We start from the raw sequence: 21,873 nt of genomic DNA, 5'->3' as shown, positions 1-21,873 counted from the left end.
GCTGAGGAAATAAGAAATTTTCAAGAAGGCCAGGCAGGCACTTAAGTATTTGAAAACATCAGCAACTTTATTTAATGATCCATAAAGCCTCAAAGCACCTTAAAAATAAGAGATGGAAAGCCATCCCGGGCAGACAAGATGAAGAGGGTTTTGTGCATGTGCACACCTGTGCAGGGCTCTGGAGCCTGCCTGCCGCTCTCTGTCTGCATGGTGCCGTGGGGAAGCCATGGGTTAGTGGTGAACATGGCAGTGCTGGGATAACAGCTGGACTCAGTGATCTCAGAGATCTTTTCCAAACTTAATGATCCTGTGATCCTGTATTTCCTTCTTGTAGAGATTGTATTTCTCTTATTTTGGGTGGCTCATGTGCATCATGTCCTGAAGAACCATAGTGTAGCAAGGACAGTGCTCCTCTCTACCTAGACTCCGAAAGTTTTGGTCTTGTGCCTGTGAATGGCCGTGGGCATTTCAGGGAGAGATGCATATGCAGCACTTGGATGGAGGTGAAGTGCCTGACAAACACCCTCAGGAACATTAGAAACAGATGTCCTGCACATGGTATCAAAAACTTCATCTGGATCCTCCTCGGCATCTCCTGTTGGCTTTGGCAGGAAGGGCTGTATCTTGCATGGCAGGCCTCGTTTCATATAGAGACTGTGTAGTGTATGGTTAGGCAGTTTGCAGAACAAAAGCTGAATTTAGTTTCAATCTGGCTGATACTAAACAGGCTTTGAGTGAAGAGGGCTTTTGTTTCCATGCCATGACATTAAACCCTAATGTGAACCTTCCCCTTGGCAAGGCAGCGCCCTGCGCTGTCATTTGCTTGTTGACATTTTCTGCCAAACAAAAATAAATTCTTTAAGGCTCATGCTGCTGAATAATTAATTTTTTATGGTTCCTGAAGGGAATACTTTATAGCTGAGGTGGATCTTTCCATAGGCTGAGAGCGCCAGGATTTCACTCGCTGAAAGAGCTGACAGTGGGAATAAGGGCACGGATCCTCCGGGGGCAGGGCTGCACGGGATGCTGTGCTGGATGCATATGTGCCTCTGCAGGTTCCTAACCTTACAGATACAAAGCTGCAGTGAGCCCCTCAGCTGTCACCAACACCTTTGGGTACACTTATTTCTGCTACTGATGTGCCCAAGTTGTGTCCCACAGATGATGAGCAGTTTGGAGCCTCGTTCCGGTCCCAGTGCCTGAATTCTCTGGGTGAGCATTTTCTCTCTTTAGTGAGAGGATAGAACCAGCCTCTACTCCCAGAGCAGCAGCCATGTGGGAGTGTGCCAGGTGTGTGTTGTGGCAGCTAATATGCATCTGTCAAGTGAGAAATTGATTCCCAGCTCCCTAATGTAGACAGAAGCTACTCTGAGAGTTGTCTTGCTCAGCTGGTGATGGTTGGATCCCTCTTCCTTCACATTTGTTGGTGTTTGTTGGGGAAGAACCCCGCTACTGTTGAAGAGCAAGGGACACTTGGCTCAAAGTTTGTGCTGGCCAAGGGATGAGGATATTTCATTGCTGTGTGATGCTGTGGGTGCATCCTCCAGGCACAGAACACAAGTTGAACTCAGGCTCTTCTGTGGCACGTCCAGGTATCAGGTGCTGCGGTTTGTGTGTGCACGTGGTTATAAAGGAAACGTGAAAAAGTGAGTGCAGTTCCTCAGTCAGATAAATACTCAGGCAGAACCAGGGTCCATGTTTGCTCTGCCAGACACTGTGTTAGTGCCTAATCCATATGTATTTTATCCACCTTTTACTCCTTTCTAGCATGAGGCAAATTCTCTGCATTAGTATAACCAGAAGCTTTATCCCTTGGTCTTCCCTTGTACTCCTTGTGATGGTGGAAGGCTTTACAAGGCTTTACTCTTGGGTCAGAGTTCAGGATTTCCTAGGCAGCTAAGAACTGGCCACTGTGAGTAACCAAAAGACATATGGATCTCCAAGAATCAGCCTGTAAGCCATCCCAGAGGGAATAATTTCCTTCCTGAGCCCTTGGAATAATAATTATTTTACATCATGGGATTTTCATAGGACTGGGAGTAAAAACAAGTGTAGTGGTAATGGAATAATCAAGACCTGCTTGGCAGTGGTTTTCCTTAGCCTTCCTGGTTGTTGGAGCAGGAGTTTTGTATCCACTGCATGAAGTGGAAAAAGCAGGAAGGGACAGCAGTCCTAAATTCACCGAGGGCTCTGCTGGGTGAGGAAGGAGCTAGGTGAGCAGAAACCCATTCCTGAAAGGGACAGAAACAGGCAATTTGGAGTGCCTTCTTCTTCTTTTTTTTTTTTTTTTTTTTTTTTAATATAGGAGAACATTGAAGTTTCTGACAGTAATAGCTGTAGCTAATAATAGGAAGAAATTACTCAGCGTTGTGTTGTTACCCTACTGCTGTCTTAATTGCTGTCTCAGTAGGCTTAATCACAGAGATGCTCCTGATAGAGAAGTGACTGAGGGCTTTCATACCACACTCAGAGATTCTGAGAGAATTTGGAGAAAAAGAAGCACAGAAATGTGCACCCTTGCAAATCCAATGTTCTTACCATTTCTGGAAATGCACAGGCATCATGGTGAGATTTCCAAACTAAAATAAATTCTTTTTGCTGTAAAAATGGGGCAAGTGCTCAAAGGTCACTTTAACTGTATTAACTTCAGGGACTTCATTAAAGGATTCATTTTTTTTAATTATGAATAACAGTATGCATGAAAAAGTCCATTTTATACACACCCCACCCTAATAACAGAAAATTACATTTGATTAATACTCCTATTTCTCAGAGGTGCTCAATACAGCATGCAAATGCAAAAATTGATTAGGTAAGAATATCAGAATTGCTAAGACTGCTGTAGCCCTGGAAATGTTTGAAGCGCAGCGCACTGCAGGGGTGGTGATGAGAGAATTGGGAATTGTTTTAGTTGTGGCCTTAACTGCACTGCCAAGCTGTAAGTCTTCAGAAGTGTGCTTCAGTAGCTGAAATAATTGAGATTGTAGAAGCCAGGATGTTTCTAGTCACCATTGCGCTGCTTGTGCAAACAGCAGAGCTTTCACTCTCACTGCTATATTTGAGTTGTCTGTCCCACTGCTGGAGTGGGGGAGCTCCCAGCTTTTCCACCAGCTTTTCCAGTATAAACCACCAGAAGTGGAGGGTAGGAGTGGTCAGCTAAAGTGTAGTCAGGAGTTCTGAGAGCGCAGGGATTTTACAAGGCTTTAAAGAACAACCAGGAGTATATTTGATCTAGGAAATTCATAAGGCACGTTCAGAGGTGCTGGATAGCTCGTGTTACCTTGCTTGTCACCTGCAGTGACAGTCACTGCAAAGACAGAGCTTGTGTGTTTCCAAGAGAAAACAAACTTTTTGATATCCTTACTGAAGAGGGAAATTCTCTTTTAAAGCAGAAGACCATCTAAATTATTTACCTGTTACAAATCAAAACTCCATCAGATAAATGTTGTTTGGGATGCAGAAGCAAGGACTTACATTTCAAAATTAACATTGCCTGTGGGACTTGAGATTTTCATCCTTTCAGTGCATCCACATGCCAAGGCTGCTGAGCTGGCAGGGGGCTGGTGCTTTTGAAAATGCACAGGAGCACACCTGCAGAAAATAGCCTGCTCATGGCTCAGCTCTTGGTCTCACAGCTTTAGCTGTCTGACCTTAGCACAGTGTTTACATTTTCATACTTCTGAGCTGGCTTTCAATTCTGCCACATTTTTCCTCTTTAGTTTAAATTAATGCTTTCCCAGTCCCAAAAAGCCAGGCAGCTTTCAAGGCTGGAGTTTAAAAGAATGCTGACTGCAATCCCGTGGTCCTGGTGACACGTGGGGTCACAGGTGTGACACACGTGCTTCCCTGTCCTCCCTTTTTCTTTACGTGGATGATTCTTGTCAAGTGTGTTAAAGCTGATAGCTTAAGAAAGTGGAACAAAACTTTTAGCAGACTAAATAGGTATAGAAAATACATTATCCTTAGGTGTAGAATATATATTATCCTTAGGTATAGAAAATATATTATCCTTAGGGCTTCAACCCAAGTATGACATGAGGGGAGGGTTCTAGGGATTTTCTTTTAAACTGTTGTGCAAACTTAACCATTCTCCTCTGTGGTGAGATTCTTAGAGTGCTGTGCTATGATTGTACCTGTGATCACATGCTGGTTTTCACCCACTGGACTGCTGACTTTTTTATGGAATAGAGTAGATTATGCTTCCTTCATTAGTGTTATTTTTAATTTCCCGTCTGCATATTCACCAGACATAAATGTGTACTCGGTACTACTAAAAGCTTGCAAAGAAGTCAGCATTAGTAGTTGCTAGGTAGGATTTCCTGTGACCTGTCTCACTGAATCCAGAGGCTCCACACAGACGTGATGAGGTAGGAATTCAAGCTGCACAGAAGGCAGTGGGACAGAGGTGATCCCAACCCCCTCTCACATTCAGTGATGTGAACAAAGTTTAGGAAAAGGAGCACATTCACAGGGTCATTGTCAAGGCTTACTTTGCTTAGGGCTGGTGTTTGATGCCAGAGGCAGGGAGGAGGGAGTGCCAATCACACCAAGACACAGTTTCCTTCACTTTGATTTTGTGCTGTTTGGAGTATTTTTGGGACAGGAGATATGCAGTAACAGCCTCCTCCTCATGGGTAAAGTGAACCATTGAACATCAGCATTTTTTCCTTGAAAACCAAATTATGTCTATGCTACTTATTTAGCATGCATCTGTTTAATTAATTAGTGTTGCTTCGTGACATGCCAGATCATCAGCAGTGACCTAAGCCCCAGCAAGCAGACTCATGTAGGGCTCAATAGCAGCGAGTCATGTGTTTGAGTGATCTCAGCACTTCTCTGGGCTGTTCATAAACTGCTTACATGTTTGCAAGAACAGCTGTCAAAGTCCTGAAAATGAGCAATAAGGTATGGTGCTTCAGGATGGAAATGTTGCTGCCCATATTTTTTTATTCATTTCCTTTTCTGCCTTCCACCTTTATTTGCTCTATCTTTAACAGGGGCTTTATGGCAAACTGCAATTCTGCATGGTAAGAATTGAAATGACAAACTTATGTTTGATAAACTACACAAGCAGAAGTGTTTCAAGTCCTCTGCAAGGACATGAAGCACCACAATTAATTTAACACTTAGATTTTTAAATAGCAGAGGCTCTTTCCTTCAATCACAAAACAGCGTGTGAACGGCACTGGAAGTTCACACACTCACTGAAACCTGGATGTGCTTCATTCCTTCACATGTCTTAAAGATTGGGAAGGTCCAACATACTGTAAGGCTTTAGGAGATGCGTTTAGGTCACAGCCACCAAAAACCTGTAGACTGTGTCTCTGCAAAACCTGAAATGCCACCACGTCACGCAGCAGTTGTGTTCTTGAGCTGCAAACATCAGCTGCTCTGGCAGTTGTAGGCTGTGGGTCCTGGAGAATGCACTGAAGTTAACCAAATAATCTGATTTAATGAATGTGTATCCAGCTGAAGCTGAGAGATACAATAGTTTATGGCTGATCTTTTCCCCCTGGGCAGAAGCCTTTATTTCTGTAGACCTGGAGTTTTCGTGGTGGCCAGTTGCTGTTAGTGAAAGGAAAAGTGCAGCTAGGCTGAAAAATCAAATCTGTGGTCTCTTGGGTTTCCCTAGTTTGCTGATTTTTAATGAGTCAAGTAGCCCTTTGGCATTTGAGTTCTTTTGTTTGCTTTATAACCCCTGTAAATGGACTGTCAGGTCAGAGTGAGATGGTATTTCTTGGAAATAATCAATTATCAGTAAGCTGTTGTTGTGTGCAAAAATATTGGTGTTTTTCCTAAAAAGTGTTTCTTTCTGTATTTCAGCTTGTTAGTGACTTATTGGAATTCTGCTTCTACACCTTCCGAGAGTCTCAGGCACTGAAAGTAGAGTTTCCAGCCATGCTGGTGGAAATCATCAGTGACCAGCTACCAAAGGTGGAATCTGGGAATGCCAAGCCCCTGTACTTTCACAGGAAGTGATAGAAAATGTCTTAAATGGAAGAACTTTGCCTTAAGTTTCCCTGTGTTATTCCACACCCATGAAGGACCCAAGAAACCATATTTTAAACATGCTCTTTACACTTGTTCAGCAGTCTCTGAATAGTCTAAAATCATACGAAGGGTTTGGGGGAATGGAAAGCAGTTGACTCGGATTTGGCAAGACCTAGATGTTTGGAAATTACCCCATAACCCTAATACACTTAGAAAATGTTCCTGTTCCTCTGGATGAAAAGCCATATCTAGTCAATAACTCTTTGATTTTGATATTTTAACAGATGGAGTTTTAAATATGCCATGTAGTTTCTGGTATTGTTTGCTTGTTTTAAAAGGGTTCGAGAACTAATGAGAACTTTTTAAAGCTTACCCTTGGTTTGCACATAAAACGTAAAGTCAATATGGGGCATTAATATTCTTTTCTTGTAAAAAAAAAACAAAAAAAAAACAAAAAAAAACCCCAAAAAAATTACAAACAAAAGCTATATATATATACACACATATATACACAAACACAAACCCTAACGTGTAAAGTAATAACAGAACATTTGGTGTGGAATACTGTTATCCCCACCTGTGGCATTTGTTATCCCATGTTATCCCATCATAGATGATATACACTGTGTTAAGTGTCCATTTACTATTTAATTCAAAAGGATAAGATGTGAAAAACAAATGCCCTGGTATCAATTTATAGTATCTATTGTGCTGGCTTTACAAATAATTTTTTGCAGTCTTTTGCTGTACTGTACATTGCTGTATGTATAAATTGTGAAGGACCTGAAATAAGGTGTAAGGAACTTTTGTAAATGAGACAAAAAAATCTTTAATGGTTAATAGGATGAATGGGAAAGTATTTTTGAAAGAACTCTATTTTGCTGGAGACTATTTAAGTACTATCTTTGTCTAAACAAACAAGGTAATTTTTTTGTAAAGTGAAATGTTCTGCATGCATAATGAACCGTTTACAGTGTATTTAAGAAAGGGAAAGCTGTGCCTTTTTTAGCATCATATCTAATTTACCATCCTACAGTATCTGTTGTAAATAACCACGCTTCACCTTTTCAGTTGTGTTTTAAGCCTTTCTATTTCTCTCTCTATTTTCCTCCCCTTTTGTCTCTCTTGCAAGCATATGTGACTTGAGCACATCTTAGAACTCCTGCTTCATATATCTGTAGGAAACTACACAGTTTTGTGTTTGCCACTTTACCAAGGTTTCATTTAACAAGACAAATTATGGTCTCTCTCCAAAGCTTTTGCCAGCCTAATGATCTAGTGAGTTCTTGCCCTCTATTCCCTTTCTCTCTCAGGGGAACAGGGGCAAGCAACATGTTGAATGATTTTTCTTTTTTTACTAAGGTTTCCCAGATTGTTTGGTTTTGGTTTTGTTTTTTTCCTTTGAATACTGGATCTATAAAACATCTTAAAGTTCAGATTATTATTTCAGATGGGAGAGATTGATCTCTGGTTATGCTAAAGGGAACATGCAGATCATTACAGTAAGTATATCAAGGAGATTTGTACTGGTGAGAGGGATGGTGAGGGATGATAAGGGCAGATAAGCTGAGTAGAATTTTTAGTGATAAACTAAAAGTATCTGTAATTTTGTAAGCATTTTTGTAATAATCGGGATACGTCCAAGAAGACAAATGTTCACACTACAAGTTCAACTCAGTTGGTCTGATTTTGTCTCAAAAATGTTTTCTCTAGAATAAGACTGCAAAGAAGAGAATTTTTGAGGTGATTTTCACTGTTTCACAATTTATAAGCAACTACAAGATTTTGGAGTAGAATAGAGGACAGGTGAACTTTTCTGAGGCTCAACTGTTGCTACCATATGCTCATGTTTAAATAGAATAGTTTTTCAGAGTCCTAATCTGTAGTGTTCTCTCTGGGTGCCACTGGTATTTTTGAGCTATAGTGTGTCCCTTGGCCGGTTGGAATGTAGCATTTCTTGTCAATGGTGGTCGAATTAAGAATTCTACACCCTTTCTGAACTCAAATTTGGAGGTGCACTGTGGTGCACTGAAGACAGTCAACGCTACTTGTCTTTTTAAATGACACCTGCCTTATGCAATGGTAAATCTGTAAAGACTGTATTCAGAGAGGTTTTTTATATATAAATATATACATACATATATTATTTGCATTTTGGAAGTCTAATTCATAGGCAGATCTTTAAATACTGACCTGCACAGCAATATGAAAGCCAAACTTCCAACGTGAGATATACAGCATGCAGACTGGTTGTTTACAGTAAAGACACAGTCATACATCCATCTATTCATTTAGGTTTTTTTTTAAAGTCTAAAATAGAAGATTTCAAAGCCAGGTTCTGGGTGAATACAGTCTGCAACAGCTTTTTATATTAACAAAGTTACTGCCTCCTTTTCTGTCTCAGAGTAACTTTGCTTGACTAAAATAGCAAAGCCATATTCTACACTTCACTGTTAAATGCCTGTCCCAGTCCAAATTGTTGTCTGTTTGCTCCTATTTTTGTACCTTATTACTTTTAATCTTGGTTTGGTACAATTCATAATTCACAGAAACTTCATATAATTAAACACACTAAATTAGTTTTAAAAAGCAATTTATATCTTTATGCAAAAACGTATGTCTGTCTTTGCAAACAACTGTAAGCAGATTATAATAAATCCTTTACTTTAATCACCTGTTGTTTATGAAACCATTCATTGATTATTATTTTTTTGCTAGACATCATTGAAGTAATAGATACAATTGGATATAGATGTTGTAAGAGGCAGTATTCTCTTATCAAGGACACTTAAGCAGAATAGCCATCACTTTTTTTATCTAAACCTGTGTACAGAAAAAAAGAAAAAGAAACCACAAAACCCAGCCCTAGTTTTTAGCTACCGGGAAGTTCTTTTGAATTTGTTTAGAATGAAATAGGCATTTGTCTCCTGCAAAATACAAGACAAACTATAACAGCTTTTAGAAAGTGGGCTTTTGTTCATCGAGCTAAATTATTTTGTTGTAAGAAGGAACAGGGATATGCAGCAAGAGCATTGTATACACGGTTAAAATGTAAAATAGTGTAATGTACTGCAGTGGGTATTTCAGGAATACTACACATCGTGCCACTGAGCAGTTGCACGGAGTAAAATAGAAAATACTTAAGTTTGCAATATCAAAATCTTATTAAAAAGATACTTTACAATCAATCATGCAAAAAGCTAATTCACAGGGTGGTGTTTTTCACTGACTTGTTTAAACATTTATGAAATTAAAAAATTCTACAGTTAATGCACTTTTAATTGTTTATTAAAGATTTGACTTTTTTTAGAGCAATGTTTTCAGCTGGAGGTCAATGACTTGATAAGACAGACAGCAGTTCTGAGGCCAGGAAGCTCAGAGAAATGTTTAAGAATTCTTGGAGTTTAAATAGATTCCTGGATGAAAAAAGCAGCCAGCAGTATGGTGTAAACAGTAAAATCTATGCATAATGATGCATTTATAATTAGGGGTTTGCTTCTGTATGTTTAAAGCTTTTTAAATAAATAGAAAATATTGTTTGGTCTTTATGTTAATGTCTGCAAGTACCTATTTTTCTTTTTTTTTTCCTTTTTTTTATACAAATTGTACAAATATACATGAATTAAACTGGTTTGATTGCAAGTATTTCTTGCATTTTAATCTCAGCTAGCTGCTGGTGCAGTGATATCCCTAGAGGCAAGCCTTCTGCTCGTGCAGGAACAGTGCAGAACCAAAGAGTGGGTTGGGTTGGAAGGGACCTTAAAGATCATCCAGTTCCAACCTCCAGCCTTGGGCAGGGACACCTTCCGCTAGACCAGGTGCCCAGAGCCCCATTTCACCTGGACATGAACACTTCAACATAAAGCAACTTGCAATGCCCTGCAGCACCTCTCTCCAGCCAGGGGAGTGGTGGTTCCAGCAATCCCTGCCAGCTCCAGGTGTTGTGGCTCCGGGCAGGAGCAGCTCCTCAGGCTGCAGGGCAGGGAATGCCCAACATGAGCAGGTGGTTCACTGCTCCTGCCTCCCTGGGCTTGGCAAACCACGTGCTGATACTGCTCTGGGCATCCCACTGGAAGAAACAAACCCTCAGTGGCCAGACCAGTCTGGGCTCCAGTTTTTGTTAACCTCCTGCTGCTCTTCCCATTGACTAAAATTAGTGAATCCCTCTTGCCCTGAGAAAAATTCTGTTTTATATACACAAGGTCTCCCCATTGACCCTGCCTTCTCAGGGTCAGACCTTCTCCAGTTGTATTTACAGTAAGATAGCAGGAGTTTTGTTGCCCCTTCTAACTATCTTATTTTGTTCTGGACACTCTCTCAGCAATTCACCACCAAGTTGTGCACAAAGCCTGGTCTGTGGTGTAAAGCCACCATTTCATTGCATTTTGGTCTTTTAATAACAAAGTTGCATGAACTTTTTTATTGCCAAAAAATCCCTGCACCTGCTTTCTCTTTGCTGAATTGTCAGAAGGAAAGAATAGTAGGGGATCAGCAGTGTTAAGAAAAATTTCCCATATGCTTACAAGCAGATGCATCTGTCATTTGCTGTTCTAGAAATAAGACGATGCTATCACTACTTAAAACCATAATAAAACTTGTAACCTGACCTCAAGCTGGGGCACTCAGGTACCTGCAGAGATTAGGAGTTCATGAGGAGTACAATATTACTAAGAAAGGAATGGAAAAAATGCTCTTTCCTGTCACAGATTGTGCTTGGTAAACCATGCCCTGCCATAAGGTTTTTGAGGTGTTCTTACTTTAATTGTAGATGTTGACAGGGTGAAGTTTATTTGGCACTTACCTGTGGCTACTGCAAGGACAGATGAGGGCAGACTGTTGGACTCTGATGTAGAAAACAATGTCCAAGACACATTCAGCTGAAGAGGTGAAACTCCACTGAAGACTTTCAGTGAAACACAGTTTAGCACTGGTGCATTTACAGCCTACACAGGCCCTCTGTCAGCAACTTTTCTCCTTAAACTGCAAACCAATTGTGAAATGGGTTAAGAGAACAAGGAACAGCATTAAGGAAGGCAAGTTTCTGCCCAAATCTCTTCTGTGACACAATTAGAGGCTTGGGTAGCAAAAGCTGCAAGCAGTGTGGCAGTTGTATTTTCATTACAGGACAGATAAATCAGCTAATGAGATTTTTCTTTCACTCATAAAAGACGGCATCAGAAGGAAACCTGCCATGAAGATCAGCTGGGACAACACTTCACCTTCAGCAGTTTGAAAACCCCAGGGTTTTGCACCCAGCAGAGTGGAAGTGCTGCTGGCCAAGGCACAGCACTGCACCCCGGCCAGTGACTTACAGGCTATAAATTTCTGCTGAGCCCAGCTCGGCAGGAGTCTCAGCTTGGCCATTAATTATTCAGCAAACACATCCAACCTTCATCCCCAGCTTGAGGGATTCAATCTTTGGCCCCACAGTGATGGCAAGGCCAAAGCTATTTTGCATAAAAAGCCTTTTTTGTTTGGCTTTTTTTTTTTCCTAATTTGCACTAATTTTCAGCCCATGTCATGCATTCACTATCAGCAGCCTCAGCTTTTGAAAACCAACGAGTCTGTGGCCCTGCCCACAGTAACCAGCACAGAGCAAGGGCAGGGAACCCAACCCAAGGATTAACTCCTCTGTGCCCCCAGCTGTGACAGGAGAGCAGTTCCATGAAAGAGGACAGAGGCCATGCCATGGAGAATGACCATCCTGCTGCCAGGCCAAGAGAAGGATCCTGCAACCAGCGTGCTCCAGATGGGACTCCCTGTCCTCCTTCCTGTCTCAACAGCACATTACTGCACTCCTCCAAAATCTACCAAGCCATGGTAGATGGCTACCAGACAAGAGGCATGCCCTGAAGGCCACCTTCAGGAAAGCAAGCAATCTCAAAAGCCTGACTTCCTTTGTATTTCATTTTTTAATCTCCACTTCCAGGCAGTCAGTACCGAGGGCATCGTTCACAGCTCTGCTCAGCAGCGAGGATGAAGAACGAGCTTGGCCATGGCTACTGGGCTGTGCAAGTCTGTACTTGGCACTGGTGTAACTGGGCTGATGTGGAAACCCATCTGGTGGGTAGCAGTTCCCACAAGTGAATTCCTCAGAGGCACTGTGGTTAGCCTGGAAGCCAGATCTGATCTGGCTCAGCTCACACCACTGCCTTCAGACAACGGCTGGGACGTGAGAAAGTCTGGATTAGTGTTACCTCTGCTCAGTGTATCACTTCTCAGGAGAAAAGTTTTCTTCTTGTTTGGGTTCTGCATAGCTCCAGGAGTAACAGGAGACTCAAAACATCTCACCTGAAGGTAAAACAGGCTCACAGGACTGGATGGAAGAGACACTAAGACTCTTACTCCTTCTCTTTATATCTGCCTTTTTAAACAACCTCAGTTATAAGGAAAAAAAGCCCCACCACCCAGAGCTAGAGCTGAGCAGCACATTGAGAATTCGGGAGGACAGCAGCCAGAACAAGATCAAACACGCATTGCAGGTTTAAAACAACAACAAAACAAATGGAAGCAACTTCCAAAGCTTGAAAGCTCCAAGTTATCAGAGCTTCACCATCTGACAAGCCAGCATACCTAGCTGCCACACCTGCAAGGCTAACACCAAAGATTTATATTCTCCCTCTCCTTTCAACATTTTCTACCAAGTGGTAGCCATGAAAACTGAGTTTGGCACACAAACATCATCCTGCCTCCAGAATGAATCTTTAAGGCCACAGATGAGTTGATAGAGCTGTGGGCTCAGGCAACAGGAGACCCAGCCAGGAGGGAGCTTTGCCATGTGAATGAATGTGAGCACAGAAACCTGCAGGCTGTTGCTGCAAGTACTGGTGCAGCTATTTCCTTAGCACTGAATCAAGGAGCAAATCAGTCAGAAGTCATTTTCAGTGCCTGGGTTACTTAGCCAAGACAAAAACTGCCTAAAAACTTTGGAGCAGGGAGTCATTGCTCCAGTACCAGGAGAATTCTCCAAATGAAACTCCTCCAAGCAATGAGGGTCAGTGCTGGAGAGCTGTACTGGCTTGGCCCACCATTGCTCCATCTGGAAGTGATTTGTGCATACTCCAGTGGTCTGTGCAGCCCAGGCAAAGGAACAAATTCATTGCATGGAGTTAAGTCCTTGGGGGAAAAAGCCATCCCAACCCCACGGCAGCATTAACCATTAACTGTTTACTAATCTCATTTATTAGGAAAACTTGCAAGCTAAGTAGAGCTGCAGTAAATGACTTGAAATCCACAGAGTCCAGTTTAACAAATAAGTGAGCCTGAATTAGCATGCCATCCTGTCACACTTTCCTGCATCCTCTCCATTGTCTTTCTTGAAGGAGAGAAAAATAGAGAAATTAATGATAAACTGCATGTAACTTTTTTTAAGTTCTACAAATTTTGAGGCATCAATAAGACATTGCAGTGGACAATTAGAGGGAAGGAAGATAGGCAAGGTGAACAAGCAGCTAAAACTAGACAACAGATAAAATGCTGGAATTCTCCAGTATCCAAAAGCACCATAGCCAGAGATTCTCTTTTCCCTTTTGGCTTGAACTTCCAGAGTTGCCTATTTTGTGTGAGGAAAGCTCCCCATCCCTTCTGGAGCCTGCTTGAGGCTGACTGCACAGAGCTGCCAATATTTATTTCATGCCACAACTTCCAGAACCAGAGCAAAATACTCTGCAACATAGGAATGACAAGTCAAATAACAAATAACATTTTATTTCATTTACAGTGATATTTTTGAGTAGCAAAGGAACCATGACATATAGGAGCCTGTAATAAAAGTTCATGTGTCTTATCTTTATAAAATAAATGAAATCATACACACAACATAAACGAATGTGCTCTTTGAAGACATTTGAAAAATGTCATGTCTTGATAACTATTATTTTTACTTACTGATGTCGGTTCTGCACTGGCTATTCCACTCTGAAATATAATTTAATTGTCAGCATGATAGCTTTTTATATCCATCAGTATTTTCCAAATCTAAAATGATCATAGAATCATAGAATGGACTGGGTAGGGAGGGACCTTAAAGACCATTTATTTCCAATCCCCTGCCATGGGCAGGGACACCTTCCAACTAGACCAGGTTGCTCAGAGCCCCCTCCAACCTGCCCTTGAACACTTCCAGGGATGGGGCATCTCCACAGCTGCTCTGGGCAGCCTGTGCCAGGGCCTCAGCACCCTCACATGCTGTTAAAAATGGTGGCCATCAAAGCATCATCTCCAGGACACTAAGTTGAGTCACAGATCAACCAAATACTTGACTTCAACAGCTATTTATCTTGCACACAAACATACTACTACTGCTTTTTACAACTGAAAAAACAAGCCCCCTATTAAAAAATCAACTTATCCCTCCATCCCTCTTTCTTGCCCTCCCCCCCCCCGATTCCAACCCTCAAAGAATCATTTTTTTCTAATTCATATTTGGCAACACTTAATGTCTTTATACAGATAAAATCTTCAATCCATAGTCCAGCTCTTCACTGATTAAAAGCAGTCACAAAAGTAGAGACAAGTGACTAGAACAAAAATCCATGGATACCATGTACACCTTCTTGGCGTTCAATGCACAAAGCTATAAAAACTGAACATAATTTTGTGGAATAAGTCCTCTCTTGCCATCTAACGTGCCTTCTAGCCATCCTGGCTCTCTGGAAAATTGCACTGCAAAAGAAAAGGAGAGAAAATTACTAAAATTACTGCATCTTTTTATGTTTGAATTAGTACTTTTCAGCTTTAGCTGCATGACACCAGGCAAAGCATCCACAAAAACGTCCCTTCATCTGCAATCACCAGTTTAAGAATCTGGCTAGGAAAGATAAAGAGGATTATTAACTTGACTTAAATATAATGTACTTCTGCAAAGCCTACATAGTGAAATAGCTTTTAGGTGCAGGAGACTTCATTAACGAAATAGTTAATGGAGCTCAGGACAGATTTATAAAATAGAAAAATTTGTGCCTTAGGGGAAAAGTCTGAATTCATATCAAACAGTGGAAAACACTTTCAGTAGGTGGGGCAAAACAAGAGCAAGAACCTGTCTTGAGGAGAAGTGATGAATCTGGAAGATCAGAACCACAGAAGCACAGCCCAGGACCTTACTTGGCATGAAAAGTAAGCACAGAAAGGATTGTAGGGGAAATGGAAATGATCCAGATGTCACTCCAAGTACCATCTCTTCAGAATAGAGCTGCTATTAGAAGTGACCCATGGACAAAATCTGAATCATTCTTCTGATTAAATCCTCTCTCTGAAATTCAAATACATGGTGCAATTCACAAAACACAAAGCAAAGGCTTGCAAGCTCCTTGTGCCATCCTAAGTGTTTACCACTGCGAATCCCAAAGTTCATGCAAGAGTGTCCATGAATATAAAATAAGAAATATTTCAGCTTGGACTCTCAATGCCCCAGAAGTTCCTCTGTGAGCAAGAGAACTAATGAAAGCTGACTTCCTGAATATATATATATTGACCACATTTGACAGGAAGTTAAAAAAGAAGCATAAGCCTCCTTTCTTTGGAAAACACACTAGAAAGGCCTCAAATTCCCCTCTGAGTGTCTTTTAAGGATACAATACAGATACCTATTTACCTGTGTAACTGCAAAATCCCACACTTTTTAGCAACCTACGGCACACTCTCCCATCCTAATTTATCCTCACAGTGCTTCTGAGACAGACAGTATTTAGGGAAGACATCAGACAAATGCTAAAACGTGCTGCCAGCCATGTCAGTGCTTTATTTAAAACACATTAACACATTGGGAAATGTGATATTTGTAGCCTTCTACATATCAGGGAAATAACAGTTGAGAGAGAGCAACATGTTAAGTCTCACTTCCAAAAGCATTGTAAAGCTCTTAATTTGAGGACTTAAAAACGTGCTTTTCCTGGTTTTTTCCTTGTGTCCTATTATTCTTAGACAGCTGTGCACAGAAACCACACTTTAAACAGCAGCTACAACTCCAAAGAACCCAGAAAACGAAACTACTTTCAAATGATACTGATAGTTTAGATTCAGCACGAAATGCTGGGCTTATCTCTGTAATAAATGTATTCAGCAAAAAGATTCCAAAGGAAAAACATGCATAGACAATTACCTTTGAGGATCTGTTCTCACATAGTAACTTACATTACTATTAGTAATTAGCAGGCCCTCCTCTCCCTTTATCCTTTCTGTTCCACAATTACAGAGTACACAGGCATTTGAAACTGCATGGCTGACACCAGCACAAACCTCCCTCCAGAAGCTGTAATTCTGCATTTCCAGCAAGTGCACCAGCAGCCAAACCCCTCCCTGAGGAATCCCATACCTACGGAGCACATCTGTGTTACAGGAAACAAACTCCCAAAAAACAAGACAGATTAGGAAGAAAAGCAACTAGAAAACCTAGAAGTAAGAAATTTCTACCTGCCCTTTGATGCTTAACCTTAATTTCCATTAGAAAGAGGGTGGGTACCACTGGCATGTGAGAGTCTATAAATCCAAGATCTGTTCAAGCTGAGGGAAGCCTTCATCTGAGGGGATCACACCAAAATTAATATTTACCTAAAATTTACACAGAGGAGGAACTAAGCTGAATCACATCACTCAACACAACAGCAAACTTCCACAGAAATATTTTCCAAGCAAGTTTGATAAGATAATGGTGAACTCTGCACTCTACAGCAGGTTCATGGCCCAGCAGCTGGGTTAGAGTGGGAAACATCATTTTCACCCCAGCAGACAAGACCTAGCTGGTACAGCTGAGCTCTGGGCTTAGGAAATGAAATATTGCCCGTGTACACTACACAGCTCAGGGCCTCACTTGTTGGCAGACAGTTCTTTTAGACTCTGGGAAGACTGAAGAAGGAATTATCACTCAATTACACCTAAGGCCACCATTTCTAGAGATCTTTTTTTTTTTTTTTTTAAGTAATTTTTTTAGTAATAAAAAGTAATAAGAAAAAGTAACACAGCAAAAAGTAATTCTTAATGTTCAGCAGCTGTGGTGGCTGTCACAGCAGGGAAGGTTTCTGCCCCCACTCCAATCACCTTGTGCAACAAGGGGTAAGATGCTTGTGTACATCACTGACTGCTTCTGTAGGCAAAAGATATTAATGAAGGTGCCATCCAAAAGTAAAGCTGCTTTAAGCTCCAGTGATCCTATTTACTTTGCTAATCCATTTCTGAAGTACAGTGCACAACAGCATGCATTCCTTTAAAATCAAAACCACTTAACCACACAAACCCCATTCCTCTCTCATGCACAGCTCTTCTTAAACCCAGGACTATTCCTGAAAAAATGCCCTGCTCAAGAGAAGACATCTGTAGTGTCCCCTTTCTGTCATTTCTTCTCAGTCAACAACAATTACAGTTCTTAGCACTTTCTCAGGCCTGCCTCATTTAAAAATACCTTGATGCAGAAACTACACACTTGGCCTTAAAACTACAACTCATTACTAGAGCAATCATCCCACAGGACTAAGGCTCATGCTGGCACAGGACAGGAGGGGAAACACTCACAGTATAAAAGATACAGAGCAGAGAACTAAACAGTAAATATTTTCAGCAAGATTTAATGAGTGTATAGCAAGGCTGTACAACAAGACCAAGCACAAAACCACCACTAAAAGCCACCACCTCTTAGGACAGTGCAAATAGCAGCCAAGTTGAGAGCTCAGAGGGGGACAGTGACCTCCTCAGCACCTGCTGCAAGGCCTTTTCAGCAGTCTCACTCATGCAGGCAAGGTGCAGGGAAGAAAGATGTCTGAGCATCAGTACAACAGCAAGGGCTATGGAACAATCACCCCAGCTCAAATGGGCCAGCAAAATCCACAGACTTGGAACTTGCCGTGAGATCTGATTTCTTCTAATCAAGGAACACCATTAGGTCAACTTGGCATGTACAGCATTGCCTCTTACTTTTCTGTATTCTTCAAAGGAAATAGCTTTGATACTGCCAATGTTGTTATTTTCTAACTGCAAGTACATAAAATTCACAAGCAAATACATAAAATTCACAAGCTCTTCCCAGAGACCCAGTGCCATAAGCAGACTTTGCTCTGCTCTGGCAGCTCAAATGTTTCACAGGTCTCAACCACAAAGAGAGCAGGACTTACTTCCTCAGCAGTATTAGTTCATTGGCTGGGTGCCACTAACTTCAGCAGGACTGAATCAGACACTGATTCACACTGATTTCCACATCTTTGTGGAAACTGGCTGTTTTGGGAGCAAACCTAACCTGCATGGTGTCTGGCAGAAGAGGGCCTCCCTTTCTCATGGACTGTCAATCAGGGTAAAAACCTCAAAAAGCAACATAAATGAGGATTACTGAGAGCAACAGAAATTTCACTGCTAAAACCACTACAGCACTAGAACTCACTTCCATAGAACTCAATGATGCTGGCCAATTTTTCATCAGGAAATTCAATTAAAGCAACCAAATGTTCCTGCAAGCCCTCTGTGTTTAGAAACCCCTTTGGGTTTTTGAAGCAATCCCTGTGGGTTGAGTTGATAGCAGAAATATTTATCATGCTTAGGGTTAGCCTGGAATTTGAAATTTCAAAACTTGCTGTTTCCCTTAATTATGCTGTGAGAAGCAGAATTATCTTGTGGACAGAACACAGGACTAGGAGTCAGGGGGTTCCTCCCCATGAATGTTTCCAAGTGCTCTGAACTACACAGATGAAAGGTGCACCAAGAAGTGGCTCTATCTCCATTTTTACCCAACAAAAGAACTATTTGCACATACAGTGCAATGCAGTATTTCAAGGGCACCACTCCTCTTTGATGTAAATCCTGGATTGGTCAGGACCATGAAGACAGTCCAGAAGCCACAGCATGAATCAGAGGGCAGAGTGCCTTGGAGTCAAAGCCAGAAACATTAACTAAGGCTGGCACTTTGTTACAGTGGGAGAGAGAGATGGGGATGACAAGGGCTGTGTGAATGTGGCTTTTTGTGCTCCTTTTGTACTTGGTGGGGATGATGGGTGCCCCACTTTTCCTTAGGAACAAAACACACTCTCAGTTTTCCTCATGTTTTCTCTCCCCTAAAATCAGATTTTAAAAATTGTAAAAAGCCTTGATAAGAGCTATCTTGACAAGTTTTCAGGAAGCCTTCCTGCTAGCAGTTCTGCCAAGGAATTTTTATTGTGTAAACACCATTTAACCTATCTGAAACACTTCTCCAGAGTGAAATTCCCATTTACTGACTTTAAAGCAGTCTCTTTCAAGAACCAGAAATTTAATAACACTTGGCTCCAAGACTGGCAAAATTCCAGTGCCAGGCAGTCTGATTATTCTTCCCCTGATTATTGGGAATATCTGCCTCAACAACAACAGACATGCACAGCCAGCATATGTCTCTCAATCTCAGATTCTACTCTGCTCCTTCCCTTATGTGCCCTTATCCAGCTGCAAACTCTCCAAGCTTTGCTTCCAACCACTTGAATTATATTGTTATGTGCTGTCAATAATATAGCCTGTAACAACTGGGAAATAAAAATATTGGCACAGCCTAAGGCAAATTGAATAGAAGATTTAAAAAAAAATCTCGTGGATATTGTTCAGATTACGTTATTCATTTTCCTACACAATTCAATTAAATAGAAAACTTTGCCTTTTCTTTTTAACTTACCAGATGGTGCCTCAGCATTTATATTCTACGGCACTTTAATGGAAAGACTGTGGGATTTGGGGAAGCACAATGTACATGCAGTACTGAAAACACCTGAATGTGAAAATGCTAAGGTTCTATACAGATTCTTACCAGGTGATGCAAAGCTTAACTCAGAATATTAGCAAATCTAACCTTGGCAGACAGAGACAGATGTTTTCCCCCTGTTTAGAAACAGGAAATGGAGATGGGAGCAAAGGTTAAACTCACCTTCTTGCACCAATATTACATTTAGTAGCTATGACAGGTGCAAGACTGCTTCCCTAAATGCCATTATCCTGTCTGAGGCTGAAGCAGCCAGAAAGATTCATCCAGAGTATGGACAGCTGGGACAGAACTGCTGCAATCAACATCTATGGACCAAGAGAGACAAACCAAGAACAGGAAAGGAAACAGGAAAAAGGAAACAAAGCAGGAAAGAGAGGAAAGAAAAAGGGAAAGAAAAAGAGACAGGATTAGAAAGTGAGAGAGGCCGGGTGGAGAAAGGAGAGACATATAAAACCTTCACTAATGGAAGCAGCACTTTTTAGTAGACATTAATTTAACAGTTACTTTAATGGTTGATACTAGCTGTATGTCAACTTGATTGATGCGTTGTCACTTTGATAGTTAAGGTTATTGGTAGAGCTGCAGAATTGATGTATTATTACTTTAATTCTTCATTTGGGGGCTTTATTAGGGCATATGGGAATTTAAATTGAGTAACTAAAGAACCTGAATTGATTCACTGCAATCTGATTTCAGCACAGACACAGGGGTGCCTGATACAGAAAGAAAAGGCTCATGTTGAGGCATTTCAGAGGTTTCAAATGTGGAGACAGGTCTGCACTTGGCATGAAAGAGCCATCCATGACATAAACTACTGGGAAAAGTTATGAAATTACCATTACATACAGTTACTGCCTTACTACTTGCATGCTCTCCCCATTTTTTCTGCCAATCCACAGCCTACCTGAGGGTGAGAGCCCTGCAGGACAAGGACAACACCTGTGAAATAACCAGGATACAGCAGAACAAATTGAAAGTAATGTGTTTAAGGAAATGTGAGCTTTGCCATCGGAAATCTGCAATTGGGTTTTCCAAATGCAATCCATGCAACCTTTTTCCCAGGCTTTGGACCTTATTTGTCTGATGACATGGAAAAAGTTACAGCTGAAACTTTTCTGCACAGATGCCAGAGTCAAATTCCATACTTGTTTTGGGGCAATACAACTCTCCAGTTGAAAAACTCACCTGAGGCTGCAGTGCACCAAATCATGGGGGCTTTGTCACCACTTCTGAGTTCTCATACAAAGATACAATCTTAACACTGCTCTCACACAAAAACAAGACACACAAGGAACTACTTCTTGGGAGACTTCCTTACCCCAAGCTAACACACAGCCCTTGCTGTTCTACAGCAGAAATGGCTCTCCCAGATATCAAATCTTTTCCACCATGCACTAGATTTTCTTTCCTGTACACAGTTTGATGTCTGCTGAAGAGCCCTATCAGTCATGTTTTAAAAAACTTAAATTAAAATAAGTGGTGTTAAGGACTTTAAAAAGAGCAATCACTCAGCTAATTCATCTTTAAAAGGTTTCCCACCTAACTTGATTCAGACATGATTTGCCTGCAAGGCAGCTCTAATAGGAAACATCAAGAATGATTTTGTAAAGTGGGTGCAGGTAGGGAAGAACCTAGTGGGGACCCCAGACCACTTTACGTTGAAAAAAAAAAAAACCAGAACTGAAGTCTGGAATAGGCTTGCTGTTTACTTGTTTGGGGGAAAACAGAGGACAGGAATATCCTACTATATACACTATTAAAAAAAAAACTTTGCTAAGCTTCCAATTCTGCATTTTGAGAATTGGTATTACAGTAGTCATTGGCATAAGGTTTAAAAACTAAAAGCTTTCCTATCAGTTTGAAGTCCCTGTGCATTTGCTGAAGGGTAGATCCATGGAAGCTCACTGAGAACAGAGTCTTGAGCACAGGATTCACCTTCTGGATTTCACATGTAATGCTATATTTGGATCCATAGAAATCATTAAACACAGGCCTTCATTCCACACCTCAGTGAATATTCTATTTTCTACCAGTACATGCACACACTAATGCAGACCTTGATCTAAATCAGTAAAAACACTCTTTTTTCCTCCATTGTTCACCTGATTTACCTGGCACTCTGTTTGCTTCAAAATCCTGACACAGATTTTTTTTTTCTTTACAGGAAAACCCCTGTG

At 41.1% G+C, this 21,873-nt stretch overlaps 2 protein-coding genes across 7 annotated transcripts in view; one reads left to right on the top strand and one right to left on the bottom strand.

Annotated features, from left to right (window-relative positions):
• Positions 1 to 8,664, top strand: part of NR3C2 (nuclear receptor subfamily 3 group C member 2) — a 189,396-nt gene extending 180,732 nt beyond the window's left edge. For all 5 annotated transcript variants that reach the window (XM_058024089.1, XM_058024093.1, XM_058024090.1 and 2 more), the window contains one exon: positions 5,824 to 8,664. In XM_058024089.1, coding sequence (XP_057880072.1) covers positions 5,824 to 5,979 — 156 coding nt within the window. In that variant the 3' untranslated portion in view covers positions 5,980 to 8,664. The remainder of the gene's footprint in view (positions 1 to 5,823) is intronic.
• A 5,013-nt stretch (positions 8,665 to 13,677) lies between these two features.
• ARHGAP10 (Rho GTPase activating protein 10) overlaps positions 13,678 to 21,873 on the bottom strand; it is a 138,866-nt gene continuing 130,670 nt past the window's right edge. Inside the window, exons 23-24 of one of the 2 annotated variants that reach the window (XR_009114490.1) lie at positions 19,859 to 20,001; positions 14,588 to 14,655 (exon numbers count right to left, since the gene is read on the bottom strand). Coding sequence is in view for 1 of the 2 variants with exons in the window: in XM_058024833.1 (XP_057880816.1) it covers positions 14,567 to 14,655 (89 nt within the window). In the remaining variant the exon portion in view is untranslated. Of the gene's footprint in view, positions 14,656 to 19,858; positions 20,002 to 21,873 lie in introns of both variants that reach the window. The other variant, XM_058024833.1, reaches the window with a different exon arrangement.

Source organism: Melospiza georgiana, chromosome 5 (assembly GCF_028018845.1).
Source record: "Melospiza georgiana isolate bMelGeo1 chromosome 5, bMelGeo1.pri, whole genome shotgun sequence".
In the NCBI taxonomy this organism is placed as follows: Eukaryota; Metazoa; Chordata; class Aves; order Passeriformes; family Passerellidae; genus Melospiza; species Melospiza georgiana.
Note: the sequence above shows the minus strand (reverse complement) of the source record. Positions and strands in the feature narration are given on the sequence as shown.